Source organism: Phytophthora ramorum (assembly GCF_020800215.1).
Source record: "Phytophthora ramorum isolate Pr-102 chromosome Unknown Phyram_PR-102_s0002, whole genome shotgun sequence".
Taxonomy (NCBI): domain Eukaryota; phylum Oomycota; class Peronosporomycetes; order Peronosporales; family Peronosporaceae; genus Phytophthora; species Phytophthora ramorum.
In genome coordinates, this window is record NW_027150648.1 from 4,629,345 (window position 1) to 4,644,721 (window position 15,377).

The 15,377-nt window shown below is 58.5% G+C and overlaps 6 protein-coding genes across 6 annotated transcripts; 4 read left to right on the plus strand and 2 right to left on the minus strand.

Annotated features, from left to right (window-relative positions):
* Nucleotides 1–14: 14 nt before the first annotated feature.
* On the minus strand, nucleotides 15–1,042 carry KRP23_2868 (Retrovirus-related Pol polyprotein from transposon RE1; the record flags this gene model as incomplete). Its single annotated transcript, XM_067887648.1, has 2 exons — nucleotides 15–71; nucleotides 128–1,042. 2 exons carry the CDS (start codon nucleotides 1,040–1,042, stop codon nucleotides 15–17), a joined length of 972 nt encoding a protein of 323 aa, XP_067750222.1.
* Nucleotides 1,043–1,327: 285 nt separating this feature from the next.
* On the plus strand, nucleotides 1,328–3,241 carry KRP23_2869 (Retrovirus-related Pol polyprotein from transposon TNT 1-94; the record flags this gene model as incomplete). Its single annotated transcript, XM_067887651.1, has 1 exon — nucleotides 1,328–3,241. The coding sequence occupies one exon, from the start codon at nucleotides 1,328–1,330 to the stop codon at nucleotides 3,239–3,241; it is 1,914 nt and encodes a 637-aa protein (XP_067750223.1).
* Nucleotides 3,242–3,520: 279 nt separating this feature from the next.
* KRP23_2870 (Retrovirus-related Pol polyprotein from transposon TNT 1-94) lies at nucleotides 3,521–7,399 on the minus strand (the record flags this gene model as incomplete). The annotated part of the gene is made up of 1 exon (XM_067887652.1): nucleotides 3,521–7,399. The coding sequence occupies one exon, from the start codon at nucleotides 7,397–7,399 to the stop codon at nucleotides 3,521–3,523; it is 3,879 nt and encodes a 1,292-aa protein (XP_067750224.1).
* A 344-nt stretch (nucleotides 7,400–7,743) lies between these two features.
* Nucleotides 7,744–11,400, plus strand: KRP23_2871 (Retrovirus-related Pol polyprotein from transposon TNT 1-94; the record flags this gene model as incomplete). The annotated part of the gene is made up of 1 exon (XM_067887653.1): nucleotides 7,744–11,400. One exon carries the CDS (start codon nucleotides 7,744–7,746, stop codon nucleotides 11,398–11,400), a length of 3,657 nt encoding a protein of 1,218 aa, XP_067750225.1.
* Nucleotides 11,401–11,764: 364 nt separating this feature from the next.
* KRP23_2872 (Retrovirus-related Pol polyprotein from transposon TNT 1-94) lies at nucleotides 11,765–13,434 on the plus strand (the record flags this gene model as incomplete). The annotated part of the gene is made up of 2 exons (XM_067887654.1): nucleotides 11,765–12,550; nucleotides 12,610–13,434. The coding sequence occupies 2 exons, from the start codon at nucleotides 11,765–11,767 to the stop codon at nucleotides 13,432–13,434; spliced, it is 1,611 nt and encodes a 536-aa protein (XP_067750226.1).
* Nucleotides 13,435–13,524: 90 nt separating this feature from the next.
* Nucleotides 13,525–15,219, plus strand: KRP23_2873 (Retrovirus-related Pol polyprotein from transposon TNT 1-94; the record flags this gene model as incomplete). Its single annotated transcript, XM_067887655.1, has 1 exon — nucleotides 13,525–15,219. One exon carries the CDS (start codon nucleotides 13,525–13,527, stop codon nucleotides 15,217–15,219), a length of 1,695 nt encoding a protein of 564 aa, XP_067750227.1.
* Nucleotides 15,220–15,377: the final 158 nt, after the last annotated feature.

Below are 15,377 nucleotides of genomic sequence, written 5' to 3' on the forward strand. Positions count from 1 at the left end.
GTTGGCAGCCACCCTCACACATGTTCTTGGTCAGCTTGAGTCCGGGGTCTTGCGGCGTCTTCACAGGCTTGCTGTCTTGCATGCCGAACTTGGTCAGGATGGACTTGAGAAACTTGGTCTGCCGCACCGTCACTTTTCCGGAGTCGCGGTCGTTCTTGATCTCCATCCCGAGGAAGTACTCCAGCTCACCGAGGTCCGTCATCTCAAACCGCTTGCTCAACGCGTGCTTGGTCGATTCCAACAGCTCGTCGTTGCTGCTAGCGAGGACCAAGTCGTCAACGTACAGCGCCACGAAGATCATGTCTTGGCCGTCACGCTTCAGGTAGACGCAGTGGTCGGACTCGCACTTCTTGAACCCCAGCTTGAGCATGAAGTCGTCGATGGTCTGGTTCCACATGCGTGGCGACTGCTTCAGTCCGTACAGCGACCGCTTGAGCTTGCACACGTGGTCCGGGTGGTCTTCGTCCACATAGCCATCCGGCTGTGCCATGTAGATGTCTTCGTCCAGCACACCGTTGAGGAACGCAGTCTTGACATCCATCTGGTGCAGCTTGAGACCATACTTGGCAGCCAGACTCAGTACGATCCGGATGGACGTGAACTTGGCCACGGGCGCGAAGGTCTCGTCGTAGTCGATGCCGTACTTCTGCGAAAACCCCTTGGCCACCAGTCGCGCCTTGAACCGCTCAATCTCTCCAGCCTGGTTCTCCTTCACGCGAAAGACCCATCTGCAGCCGATCGCCTTGCGTCCCTTCGGCAGTGGTACGACATCCCACGTGTCGTTCTTGAGCAGCGAGTCACACTCCGAGTCGCACGCCTCCTTCCACTTGACTGCGTCGCTGGATTCCATCGCCGACTTGAACGTGGTCGGCATTTCTCCCACTGAATCCACGACATACGCAGCTTCGAAGTCTTGATTTTCTTGAGCCGCAGCCGACATCTCGTCCAGAGTCTGGTGTCTGTTGTCAAGAAGGCGCCTCGGGCAGCTGCCGTATACCGGTAGGATACCGGTATGACCTTCACTCAGTGGGACCGCAATCATTCCTGTGTTGACGGGACGCTGATGATGGGACGCGGGACACTGATGATGGGACGCTGTTTACGCTACGGGGATTACGGGACACGTGGGTACAAGATTGTGGGTACAAGATGGGCATCCACGTGGCAGTCGCTGATTGGCTGAAGCGACTCAGTATCCGGTAAGGAATCCAGTAGAGTGTATCCAGTAGAGAATCCAGTAGGCTTAGAGGTAGCAAAGGAGTTTGCGAACTAAGGACCTAAATCAATCACTTTGCATTTTGCCATCAAGCGACCAAGCCTTTTGGTTATGAGCCCAAGCCCCGTCTTCCCTGCCCAAGCCCCCGACTACGCCTTCGCCATGGACGCCACCCCGACCACGACCGCCCGCATCAACAAGTTCAACGGAACCAATTTCCACACGTGGAAGTTCAAGATGCAGATGGTGCTCGAGGAGCGCGAACTGTGGGAAGTGACGAGTGGGGAAGTGAAGCTGGAGCACTGCACGACCACGGCGGATCAAGCGACGTTCAAGAGGAAGTCGCGTAAGGCGCTGGCGATCATCTGTCTCGCGATGGAGGACTCGCAGCTGCCGCTGGTTCGCTCGGCCAAGGACGCGCATGATGCATGGTCAAGACTGGAAGGACACTTCGAGAAGAAGAGTTTGGCCAACAAGCTCTTTCTTCGTCGGCGTTTCTTCACGACGATGATGGACGAAGGTGATGATGTGCTGGAGCACATCAACAAGCTCAAGACGCTGGCGGAGCAGCTCGACGCGGTTGGCGCTCCGGTCAGCGAGGACGACTTGGTGATCACGCTTCTGGGCAGTCTGAGCGAGTCGTACCAGTTCCTGATCACGGCGTTGGAGTCGAGAGCCGACTCGCTGTCGTGGGAACTCGTGACGTCTCGGCTGCTGCATGAGGACATGAAGCGCAAGGAACAAGGTGGCGACGGCGTCGACGGAGCCGCGCACGGCCAAGGTCAAGCGTTCATGGTCAACAACAACAAGCGCAAGGGCCGACCGGTGAAGAAGACCGGGGCGTGCCACAACTGCGGCAAACAAGGACATTGGATCGCGGAGTGTCCCTCGCGGGTCCAGAACGACGCTGAGCGATATCGGTCGCAGCGTGCGAACGTCGCGCAGGACGAAGAAGATCCTGGCGACTACCTTTTCTCCGTTGGGCGTACGAGCAGTACCGCCAAGCCGAGTGACATGTGGCTGGTCGACTCGGGTGCGACGCAGCACATGACGAGTTCCAAGACGTACATGCGGAACTACAAGATGATGGCTCCGGTGGACGTGCATCTCGCGGACGACGGTGTGGTTCAGGCGGTGGGGACCGGCGACATTGTCATGTCGATGAAGACGCCGCGCGGCATGAAGAAGGGTGTGCTCACGAATGTGTGGCATATCCCGAAGCTGTCGCGCAACCTGTTTTCGGTCGGCCGCTTCACCAAGGACGTCGGGCCAGTGACCTTCGAGAGCGACGGGTGTTTCGCGGACAACAAGGGTCTCAAGTGGCAGCTCGGCGCTCGTGAGGGCAAAGGGCTGTTCAAGCTGTGCATGACTCCGATGATGCCTGACGAGGCCAATGCGGCAAGTTCGAAGGATCGCCAAGGGGACACCACGTCGTATCTCTGGCACCTCCGACTTGGTCACATTGGCCATGGCGGTCTAGACGCCATCGTCAAGAAGAGCTACGGTGTTGGCATCGACATGACGTCGGTGAAGCAGTGGGAGCTGTGCGACGGGTGTGCACTCGGCAAGCAAACGCGAGTGAGCTACATGAAGTCGTCCCCGAACCGTGCGAAGCAAGTGCTGGAGGTGGTTCACAGCGATGTGTGCGGCCCCATGCAGACGCCAACGTTTGGGGGCAAGCGCTACTTCGTCACGTTCATCGATGACAAGTCGCACTTCTGCGTGGTGTACTTGCTGAGGAACAAGTCCGAGGTGGCTGCCAAGTTCGCGGAGTTTGTGGCGTTTGCTGAAACTCAGACCGGCAAGCGCGTGCAGACACTCCGGAGCGACAACGGTGGCGAGTACACTTCCGGCGCGATGGCCAAGTTCTGTGCGGACCATGGTATCGTGCAGAAGTTCACTCCGCCGTACACGGCTCAGCTGAATGGAGTCGCCGAGCGGATAAACCGGACGTTGGTGGAGTGTGCGCGCTGCATGCTGGAACAAAAGGCTTGGTCGCTTGATGGCAAAATGCAAAGTGATTGATTTAGGTCCTTAGTTCGCAAACTCCCTTGCTACCTCTAAGCCTACTGGATTCTCTACTGGATACACTCTACTGGATTCCTTACCGGATACTGAGTTGCTTCAGCCAGTCAGCGACTGCCACGTGGATGCCCATCTTGTACCCACAATCTTGTACCCACGTGTCCCGTAATCCCCGTAGCGTAAACAGCGTCCCATCATCAGTGTCCCGCGTCCCATCATCAGCGTCCCGTCAACACAGGAATGATTGCGGTCCCACTGAGTGAAGGTCATACCGGTATCCTACCGGTATACGGCAGCTGCCCGAGGCGCCTTCTTGACAACACTCCCACTCGACTCGACAGCGATTGCACCTTGGATCCCGAGCTTGCTCCGAAGCACACTGAACTGCGTTGCAGGAATTGCCTTCGTCATCATGTCCGCCAGCATGTCGGTTGTCGAAACATACTGCAGCACCACTTGACCGTCTTCCACCTTCTCGCGCACGAAGTGGTAGCGAATGTCGATGTGCTTGGTGCGCTTGTGGAACTGCGGGTTCTTGGCCAACGCGATGGAGCCTTGGTTGTCCTCGTAGATCTTGACCGCTTCATCGCTTGCCATCTCGCCGAGCTCGCACAGGAACACCTTGAGCCACGCTGCCTCTTGTGTCGCCTCCGATAGCGCCATGTACTCTGCCTCCGTCGAAGACAGCGCCACCGTCCGCTGCTTCTTGCTCCTCCAGCTGATGCATCCGCCGTTCATCATGAACGCGTAGCCGCTTGTACTCCGTCTTGACTCGATGTCGCCGGCCCAGTCCGCATCCGAATAGCCGCACATACCAAGGCTGTCTTCCCGTGAGAACTCGAGTCCATGCGTAGGCGTCGCTTGGAGGTACCGCAGCACACGCTTGAGGGCTTGCCAATGCGTCGGACACGGGTCGGCAGAGAACTGGCTCAGCACTCCCACTGCAGCAGCCAGGTCCGGACGCGTTGCCACCATCAAGTACATGAGAGCACCGACGGCACTCCGATACGGCACGTTCTTCATCGTGTCTTCATGTTGGCAGCCACCCTCACACATGTTCTTGGTCAGCTTGAGTCCGGGGTCTTGCGGCGTCTTCACAGGCTTGCTGTCTTGCATGCCGAACTTGGTCAGGATGGACTTGAGAAACTTGGTCTGCCGCACCGTCACTTTTCCGGAGTCGCGGTCGTTCTTGATCTCCATCCCGAGGAAGTACTCCAGCTCACCGAGGTCCGTCATCTCAAACCGCTTGCTCAACGCGTGCTTGGTCGATTCCAACAGCTCGTCGTTGCTGCTAGCGAGGACCAAGTCGTCAACGTAGAGCGCCACGAAGATCATGTCTTGGCCGTCACGCTTCAGGTAGACGCAGTGGTCGGACTCGCACTTCTTGAACCCCAGCTTGAGCATGAAGTCGTCGATGGTCTGGTTCCACATGCGTGGCGACTGCTTCAGTCCGTACAGCGACCGCTTGAGCTTGCACACGTGGTCCGGGTGGTCTTCGTCCACATAGCCATCCGGCTGTGCCATGTAGATGTCTTCGTCCAGCACACCGTTGAGGAACGCAGTCTTGACATCCATCTGGTGCAGCTTGAGACCATACTTGGCAGCCAGACTCAGTACGATCCGGATGGACGTGAACTTGGCCACTGGTGCGAAGGTCTCGTCGTAGTCGATGCCGTACTTCTGCGAAAACCCCTTGGCCACCAGTCGCGCCTTGAACCGCTCAATCTCTCCAGCCTGGTTCTCCTTCACGCGAAACACCCATCTGCAGCCGATCGCCTTGCGTCCCTTCGGCAGTGGTACGACATCCCACGTGTCGTTCTTGAGCAGCGAGTCACACTCCGAGTCGCACGCCTCCTTCCACTTGACTGCGTCGCTGGATTCCATCGCCGACTTGAACGTGGTCGGCATTTCTCCCACTGAATCCACGACGTACGCAGCTTCGAAGTCTAGACTTTCTTGAGCCGCAGCCGACATCTCGTCCAGCGTCTGGTGTCGACTCTGCGACGCATACCGCTTGGCACTTGGAACCTCCGTGGCTTCCTCCAGTGACTGCGTCCGCGGGTGTCGCTTGTTGCCGGGCCCGAAGTCTTCGTCCCGCGCAGCTTCCTCTTCTTCCTCTTCTTCGTTGTCGTCTTCATCCGACTGCGACGAATCTTGATCCGTCGTCTCTTCATCTTGGATGACCACCACCTCCCTCTGATGGTAGTCGCGTCTCCCACTGTCGAAGACGTCTTCCATGAACTGCGCGTCGCGGCTCACCAGCACGCGACTGCTCTCCAGTTCTTCGAATCGATACGCTTTCTCGTGCTCCGAGTACCCCAGGAACCGACAGCGCACCGACCGAGCGTCGAACTTGGTGCGCTTCGCCTTCGGCACGTGCACATACGCGTGGCAACCGAACACTTTCAGGTTCGCCAGCAGCGGCTTCTTGCCCGTCCAAACTTGGTGCGGAGACTTGTCGTGGCTAACGGCGCGTGTCGGACACCGATTACGGAGGAACGTAGCCGTCATCACCGCTTCACCCCAATACGTCTTGGGCAATCCGGCATGTTCCAGCATGCAGCGCGCACACTCCACCAACGTCCGGTTCATCCGCTCGGCCACTCCGTTCAGCTGAGGCGTGTACGGCGGAGTGAACTTCTGCACGATACCGCGGTCCGCACAGAACTTGGCCATCGCACCGGAGGTGTACTCGCCACCGTTGTCGCTCCGGAGTGTCTGCACGCGCTTGCCGGTCTGAGTTTCAGCAAACGCCACAAACTCCGCGAACTTGGCAGCCACCTCGGACTTGTTCCTCAGCAAGTACACCACGCAGAAGTGCGACTTGTCGTCGATGAACGTGACGAAGTAGCGCTTGCCCCCAAATGTTGGCGTCTGCATGGGGCCGCACACATCGCTGTGAACCACCTCCAGCACGTGCTTGGCACGGTTCGGGGACGACTTCATGTAGCTCACTCGCGTTTGCTTGCCGAGTGCACACCCGTCGCACAGCTCCCACTGCTTCACCGACGTCATGTCGATGCCAACACCGTAGCTCTTCTTGACGATGGCGTCTAGACCGCCATGGCCAATGTGACCAAGTCGGAGGTGCCAGAGGTACGACGTGGTGTCCCCTTGGCGATCCTTCGAACTTGCCGCATTGGCCTCGTCAGGCATCATCGGAGTCATGCACAGCTTGAACAGCCCTTTGCCCTCACGAGCGCCGAGCTGCCACTTGAGACCCTTGTTGTCCGCGAAACACCCGTCGCTCTCGAAGGTCACTGGCCCGACGTCCTTGGTGAAGCGGCCGACCGAAAACAGGTTGCGCGACAGCTTCGGGATATGCCACACATTCGTGAGCACACCCTTCTTCATGCCGCGCGGCGTCTTCATCGACATGACAATGTCGCCGGTCCCCACCGCCTGAACCACTCCGTCGTCCGCGAGATGCACGTCCACCGGAGCCATCGTCTTGTAGTTCCTCATGTACTTGTCGGAACTCGTCATGTGCTGCGTCGCACCCGAGTCGACCAGCCACATGTCACTCGGCTTGGCGGTACTGCTCGTACGACCAACGGAGAAAAGGTAGTCGCCAGGATCTTCTTCGTCCTGCGCGACGTTCGCACGCTGCGACCGATATCGCTCAGCGTCGTTCTGGACCCGCGAGGGACACTCCGCGATCCAATGTCCTTGTTTGCCGCAGTTGTGGCACGCCCCGGTCTTCTTCACCGGTCGGCCCTTGCGCTTGTTGTTGTTGACCATGAACGCTTGACCTTGGCCGTGCGCGGCTCCGTCGACGCCGTCGCCACCTTGTTCCTTGCGCTTCATGTCCTCATGCAGCAGCCGAGACGTCACGAGTTCCCACGACAGCGAGTCGGCTCTCGACTCCAACGCCGTGATCAGGAACTGGTACGACTCGCTCAGACTGCCCAGAAGCGTGATCACCAAGTCGTCCTCGCTGACCGGAGCGCCAACCGCGTCGAGCTGCTCCGCCAGCGTCTTGAGCTTGTTGATGTGCTCCAGCACATCATCACCTTCGTCCATCATCGTCGTGAAGAAACGCCGACGAAGAAAGAGCTTGTTGGCCAAACTCTTCTTCTCGAAGTGTCCTTCCAGTCTTGACCATGCATCATGCGCGTCCTTGGCCGAGCGAACCAGCGGCAGCTGCGAGTCCTCCATCGCGAGACAGATGATCGCCAGCGCCTTACGCGACTTCCTCTTAAAAGGCTTGGTCGCTTGATGGCAAAATGCAAAGTGATTGATTTAGGTCCTTAGTTCGCAAACTCCCTTGCTACCTCTAAGCCTACTGGATTCTCTACTGGATACACTCTACTGGATTCCTTACCGGATACTGAGTTGCTTCAGCCAATCAGCGACTGCCACGTGGATGCCCATCTTGTACCCACAATCTTGTACCCACGTGTCCCGTAATCCCCGTAGCGTAAACAGCGTCCCATCATCAGTGTCCCGCGTCCCATCATCAGTGTCCCGCGTCCCATCATCAGCGTCCCGTCAACACAGGAATGATTGCGGTCCCACTGAGTGAAGGTCATACCGGTATCCTACCGGTATACGGCAGCTGCCCGAGGCGCCTTCTTGACAACAGAGCCGACTCGCTGTCGTGGGAACTCGTGACGTCTCGGCTGCTGCATGAGGACATGAAGCGCAAGGAACAAGGTGGCGGCGGCGTCGACGGAGCCGCGCACGGCCAAAGTCAAGCGTTCATGGTCAACAACAACAAGCGCAAGGGCCGACCGGTGAAGAAGACCGGGGCGTGCCACAACTGCGGCAAACAAGGACATTGGATCGCGGAGTGTCCCTCGCGGGTCCAGAACGACGCTGAGCGATATCGGTCGCAGCGTGCGAACGTCGCGCAGGACGAAGAAGATCCTGGCGACTACCTTTTCTCGGTTGGTCGTACGAGCAGTACCGCCAAGCCGAGTGACATGTGGCTGGTCGACTCGGGTGCGACGCAGCACATGACGAGTTCCAAGACGTACATGAGGAACTACAAGACGATGGCTCCGGTGGACGTGCATCTCGCGGACGACGGTGTGGTTCAGGCGGTGGGGACCGGCGACATTGTCATGTCGATGAAGACGCCGCGCGGCATGAAGAAGGGTGTGCTCACGAATGTGTGGCATATCCCGAAGCTGTCGCGCAACCTGTTTTCGGTCGGCCGCTTCACCAAGGACGTCGGGCCAGTGACCTTCGAGAGCGACGGGTGTTTCGCGGACAACAAGGGTCTCAAGTGGCAGCTCGGCGCTCGTGAGGGCAAAGGGCTGTTCAAGCTGTGCATGACTCCGATGATGCCTGACGAGGCCAATGCGGCAAGTTCGAAGGATCGCCAAGGGGACACCACGTCGTACCTCTGGCACCTCCGACTTGGTCACATTGGCCATGGCGGTCTAGACGCCATCGTCAAGAAGAGCTACGGTGTTGGCATCGACATGACGTCGGTGAAGCAGTGGGAGCTGTGCGACGGGTGTGCACTCGGCAAGCAAACGCGAGTGAGCTACATGAAGTCGTCCCCGAACCGTGCCAAGCACGTGCTGGAGGTGGTTCACAGCGATGTGTGCGGCCCCATGCAGACGCCAACATTTGGGGGCAAGCGCTACTTCGTCACGTTCATCGACGACAAGTCGCACTTCTGCGTGGTGTACTTGCTGAGGAACAAGTCCGAGGTGGCTGCCAAGTTCGCGGAGTTTGTGGCGTTTGCTGAAACTCAGACCGGCAAGCGCGTGCAGACACTCCGGAGCGACAACGGTGGCGAGTACACCTCCGGTGCGATGGCCAAGTTCTGTGCGGACCGCGGTATCGTGCAGAAGTTCACTCCGCCGTACACGCCTCAGCTGAACGGAGTGGCCGAGCGGATGAACCGGACGTTGGTGGAGTGTGCGCGCTGCATGCTGGAACATGCCGGATTGCCCAAGACGTATTGGGGTGAAGCGGTGATGACGGCTACGTTCCTCCGTAATCGGTGTCCGACACGCGCCGTCAGCCACGACAAGTCTCCGCACCAAGTTTGGACGGGCAAGAAGCCGCTGCTGGCGAACCTGAAAGTGTTCGGTTGCCACGCGTATGTGCACGTGCCGAAGGCGAAGCGCACCAAGTTCGACGCTCGGTCGGTGCGCTGTCGGTTCCTGGGGTACTCGGAGCACGAGAAAGCGTATCGATTCGAAGAACTGGAGAGCAGTCGCGTGCTGGTGAGCCGCGACGCGCAGTTCATGGAAGACGTCTTCGACAGTGGGAGGCGTGACTACCATCAGAGGGAGGTGGTGGTCATTCAAGATGAAGAGACGACAGATCAAGATTCGTCGCAGTCGGATGAAGACGACAACGAAGAAGAGGAAGAAGCTGCGCGGGACGAAGACTTCGGGCCCGGCAACAAGCGACACCCGCGGACGCAGTCACTGGAGGAAGCCACGGAGGTTCCAAGTGCCAAGCGGTATGCGTCGCAGAGTCGACACCAGACGCTGGACGAGATGTCGGCTGCGGCTCAAGAAAGTCTAGACTTCGAAGCTGCGTACGTCGTGGATTCAGTGGGAGAAATGCCGACCACGTTCAAGTCGGCGATGGAATCCAGCGACGCAGTCAAGTGGAAGGAGGCGTGCGACTCGGAGTGTGACTCGCTGCTCAAGAACGACACGTGGGATGTCGTACCACTGCCGAAGGGACGCAAGGCGATCGGCTGCAGATGGGTGTTTCGCGTGAAGGAGAACCAGGCTGGAGAGATTGAGCGGTTCAAGGCGCGACTGGTGGCCAAGGGGTTTTCGCAGAAGTACGGCATCGACTACGACGAGACCTTCGCACCAGTGGCCAAGTTCACGTCCATCCGGATCGTACTGAGTCTGGCTGCCAAGTATGGTCTCAAGCTGCACCAGATGGATGTCAAGACTGCGTTCCTCAACGGTGTGCTGGACGAAGACATCTACATGGCACAGCCGGATGGCTATGTGGACGAAGACCACCCGGACCACGTGTGCAAGCTCAAGCGGTCGCTGTACGGACTGAAGCAGTCGCCACGCATGTGGAACCAGACCATCGACGACTTCATGCTCAAGCTGGGGTTCAAGAAGTGCGAGTCCGACCACTGCGTCTACCTGAAGCGTGACGGCCAAGACATGATCTTCGTGGCGCTCTACGTTGACGACTTGGTCCTCGCTAGCAGCAACGACGAGCTGTTGGAATCGACCAAGCACGCGTTGAGCAAGCGGTTTGAGATGACGGACCTCGGCGAGCTTGAGTATTTCCTCGGGATGGAGATCAAGAACGACCGCGACTCCGGAAAAGTGACGGTGCGGCAGACCAAGTTTCTCAAGTCCATCCTGACCAAGTTCGGCATGCAAGACAGCAAGCCTGTGAAGACGCCGCAAGACCCCGGACTCAAGCTGACCAAGAACATGTGTGAGGGTGGCTGCCAGCATGAAGACACGATGAAGAACGTGCCGTATCGGAGTGCCGTCGGTGCTCTCATGTACTTGATGGTGGCAACGCGTCCGGACCTGGCTGCTGCAGTGGGAGTGCTGAGCCAGTTCTCTGCCGACCCGTGTCCGACGCATTGGCAAGCCCTCAAGCGTGTGCTGCGGTACCTCCAAGCGACGCCTACGCATGGACTCGAGTTCTCACGGGAAGACAGCCTTGGTATGTGCGGCTATTCGGATGCGGACTGGGCCGGCGACATCGAGTCAAGACGGAGTACAAGCGGCTACGCGTTCATGATGAACGGCGGATGCATCAGCTGGAGGAGCAAGAAGCAGCGGACGGTGGCGCTGTCTTCGACGGAGGCAGAGTACATGGCGCTATCGGAGGCGACACAAGAGGCAGCGTGGCTCAAGGTGTTCCTGTGCGAGCTCGGCGAGATGGCAAGCGATGAAGCGGTCAAGATCTACGAGGACAACCAAGGCTCCATCGCGTTGGCCAAGAACCCGCAGTTCCACAAGCGCACCAAGCACATCGACATTCGCTACCACTTCGTGCGCGAGAAGGTGGAAGACGGTCAAGTGGTGCTGCAGTATGTTTCGACAACCGACATGCTGGCGGACATGATGACGAAGGCAATTCCTGCAACGCAGTTCAGTGTGCTTCGGAGCAAGCTCGGGATCCAAGGTGCAATCGCTGTCGAGTCGAGTGGGAGTGTTGTCAAGAAGGCGCCTCGGGCAGCTGCCGTATACCGGTAGGATACCGGTATGACCTTCACTCAGTGGGACCGCAATCATTCCTGTGTTGACGGGACGCTGATGATGGGACGCGGGACACTGATGATGGGACGCTGTTTACGCTACGGGGATTACGGGACACGTGGGTACAAGATTGTGGGTACAAGATGGGCATCCACGTGGCAGTCGCTGATTGGCTGAAGCAACTCAGTATCCGGTAAGGAATCCAGTAGAGTGTATCCAGTAGAGAATCCAGTAGGCTTAGAGGTAGCAAGGGAGTTTGCGAACTAAGGACCTAAATCAATCACTTTGCATTTTGCCATCAAGCGACCAAGCCTTTTGCGGCGGCGTCGACGGAGCCGCGCACGGCCAAGGTCAAGCGTTCATGGTCAACAATAACAAGCGCAAGGGCCGACCGGTGAAGAAGACCGGGGCGTGCCACAACTGCGGCAAACAAGGACATTGGATCGCGGAGTGTCCCTCGCGGGTCCAGAACGACGCTGAGCGATATCGGTCGCAGCGTGCGAACGTCGCGCAGGACGAAGAAGATCCTGGCGACTACCTTTTCTCCGTTGGGCGTACGAGCAGTACCGCCAAGCCGAGTGACATGTGGCTGGTCGACTCGGGTGCGACGCAGCACATGACGAGTTCCAAGACGTACATGAGGAACTACAAGACGATGGCTCTGGTGGACGTGCATCTCGCGGACGACGGTGTGGTTCAGGCGGTGGGGACCGGCGACATTGTCATGTCGATGAAGACGCCGCGCGGCATGAAGAAGGGGGTGCTCACGAATGTGTGGCATATCCCGAAGCTGTCGCGCAACCTGTTTTCGGTCGGCCGCTTCACCAAGGACGTGGGGCCAGTGACCTTCGAGAGCGACGGGTGCTTCGCGGACAACAAGGGTCTCAAGTGGCAGCTCGGCGCTCGTGAGGGCAAAGGGCTGTTCAAGCTGTGCATGACTCCGATGATGCCTGACGAGGCCAATGCGGCAAGTTCGAAGGATCGCCAAGGGGACACCACGTCGTACCTCTGGCACCTCCGACTTGGTCACATTGGCCATGGCGGTCTAGACGCCATCGTCAAGAAGAGCTACGGTGTTGGCATCGACATGACGTCGGTGAAGCAGTGGGAGCTGTGCGACGGGTGTGCACTCGGCAAGCAAACGCGAGTGAGCTACATGAAGTCGTCCCCGAACCGTGCCAAGCACGTGCTGGAGGTGGTTCACAGCGATGTGTGCGGCCCCATGCAGACGCCAACGTTTGGGGCAAACGCTACTTCGTCACGTTCATCGATGACAAGTCGCACTTCTGCGTCGTGTACTTGCTGAGGAACAAGTCCGAGGTGGCTGCCAAGTTCGCGGAGTTTGTGGCGTTTGCTGAAACTCAGACCGGCAAGCGCGTGCAGACGCTCCGGAGCGACAACGGTGGCGAGTACACTTCCGGCGCGATGGCCAAGTTCTGTGCGGACCGCGGTATCGTTCAGAAGTTCACTCCGCCGTACACGCCTCAGCTGAACGGAGTGGCCGAGCGGATGAACCGGACGTTGGTGGAGTGTGCGCGCTGCATGCTGGAACATGCCGGATTGCCCAAGACGTATTGGGGTGAAGCTGTGATGACGGCTACGTTCCTCCGTAATCGGTGTCCGACACGCGCCGTCAGCCACGACAAGTCTCCGCACCAAGTTTGGACTGGCAAGAAGCCGCTGCTGGCCAACCTGAAAGTGTTCGGTTACCACGCGTATGTGCACGTGCCGAAGGCGAAGCGCACCAAGTTCGACGCTCGGTCGGTGCGCTGTCGGTTCCTGGGGTACTCGGAGCACGAGAAAGCGTATCGATTCGAAGAACTGGAGAGCAGTCGCGTGCTGGTGAGCCGCGACGCGCAGTTCATGGAAGACGTCTTCGACAGTGGGAGGCGTGACTACCATCAGAGGGAGGTGGTGGTCATTCAAGATGAAGAGACGACAGATCAAGATTCGTCGCAGTCGGATGAAGACGACAACGAAGAAGAGGAAGAAGCTGCGCGGGACGAAGACTTCGGGCCCGGCAACAAGTGACACCCGCGGACGCAGTCACTGGAGGAAGCCACGGAGGTTCCAAGTGCCAAGCGGTATGCGTCGCAGAGTCGACACCAGACGCTGGACGAGATGTCTGCTGCGGCTCAAGAAAGTCTAGACTTCGAAGCTGCGTACGTCGTGGATTCAGTGGGAGAAATGCCGACCACGTTCAAGTCGGCGATGGAATCCAGCGACGCAGTCAAGTGGAAGGAGGCGTGCGACTCGGAGTGTGACTCGCTGCTCAAGAACGACACGTGGGATGTCGTACCACTGCCGAAGGGACGCAAGGCGATCGGCTGCAGATGGGTGTTTCGCGTGAAGGAGAACCAAGCTGGAGAGATTGAGCGGTTCAAGGCGCGACTGGTGGCCAAGGGGTTTTCGCAGAAGTACGGCATCGACTACGACGAGACCTTCGCACCAGTGGCCAAGTTCACGTCCATCCGGATCGTACTGAGTCTAGCTGCCAAGTATGGTCTCAAGCTGCACCAGATGGATGTCAAGACTGCGTTCCTCAACGGTGTGCTGGACGAAGACATCTACATGGCACAGCCGGATGGCTATGTGGACGAAGACCACCCGGACCACGTGTGCAAGCTCAAGCGGTCGCTGTACGGACTGAAGCAGTCGCCGCGCATGTGGAACCAGACCATCGACGACTTCATGCTCAAGCTGGGGTTCAAGAAGTGCGAGTCCGACCACTGCGTCTACCTGAAGCGTGACGGCCAAGACATGATCTTCGTGGCGCTCTACGTTGACGACTTGGTCCTCGCTAGCAGCAACGACGAGCTGTTGGAATCGACCAAGCACGCGTTGAGCAAGCGGTTTGAGATGACGGACCTCGGCGAGCTGGAGTACTTCCTCGGGATGGAGATCAAGAACGACCACGACTCCGGAAAAGTGACGGTGCGGCAGACCAAGTTTCTCAAGTCCATCCTGACCAAGTTCGGCATGCAAGACAGCAAGCCTGTGAAGACGCCGCAAGACCCCGGACTCAAGCTGACCAAGAACATGTGTGAGGGTGGCTGCCAGCATGAAGACACGATGAAGAACGTGCCGTATCGGAGTGCCGTCGGTGCTCTCATGTACTTGATGGTGGCAACGCGTCCGGACCTGGCTGCTGCAGTGGGAGTGCTGAGCCAGTTCTCTGCCGACCCGTGTCCGACGCATTGGCAAGCCCTCAAGCGTGTGCTGCGGTACCTCCAAGCGACGCCTACGCATGGACTCGAGTTCTCACGGGAAGACAGCCTTGGTATGTGCGGCTATTCGGATGCGGACTGGGCCGGCGACATCGAGTCAAGACGGAGCACAAGCGGCTACGCGTTCATGATGAACGGCGGATGCATCAGCTGGAGGAGCAAGAAGCAGCGGACGGTGGCGCTGTCTTCGACGGAGGCAGAGTACATGGCGCTATCGGAGGCGACACAAGAGGCAGTGTGGCTCAAGGTGTTCCTGTGCGAGCTCGGCGAGATGGCAAGCGATGAAGCGGTCAAGATCTACGAGGACAACCAAGGCTCCATCGCGTTGGCCAAGAACCCGCAGTTCCACAAGCGCACCAAGCACATCGACATTCGCTACCACTTCGTGCGCGAGAAGGTGGAAGACGGTCAAGTGGTGCTGCAGTATGTTTCGACAACGGACATGCTGGCGGACATGATGACGAAGGCAATTCCTGCAACGCAGTTCAGTGTGCTTCGGAGCAAGCTCGGGATCCAAGGTGCAATCGCTGTCGAGTCGAGTGGGAGTGTTGTCAAGAAGGCGCCTCGGGCAGCTGCCGTATACCGGTAGGATACCGGTATGACCTTCACTCAGTGGGACCGCAATCATTCCTGTGTTGACGGGACGCTGATGATGGGACGCGGGACACTGATGATGGGACGCTGTTTACGCTACGGGGATTACGGGACACGTGGGTACAAGATTGTGGGTACAAGATGGGCATCCAC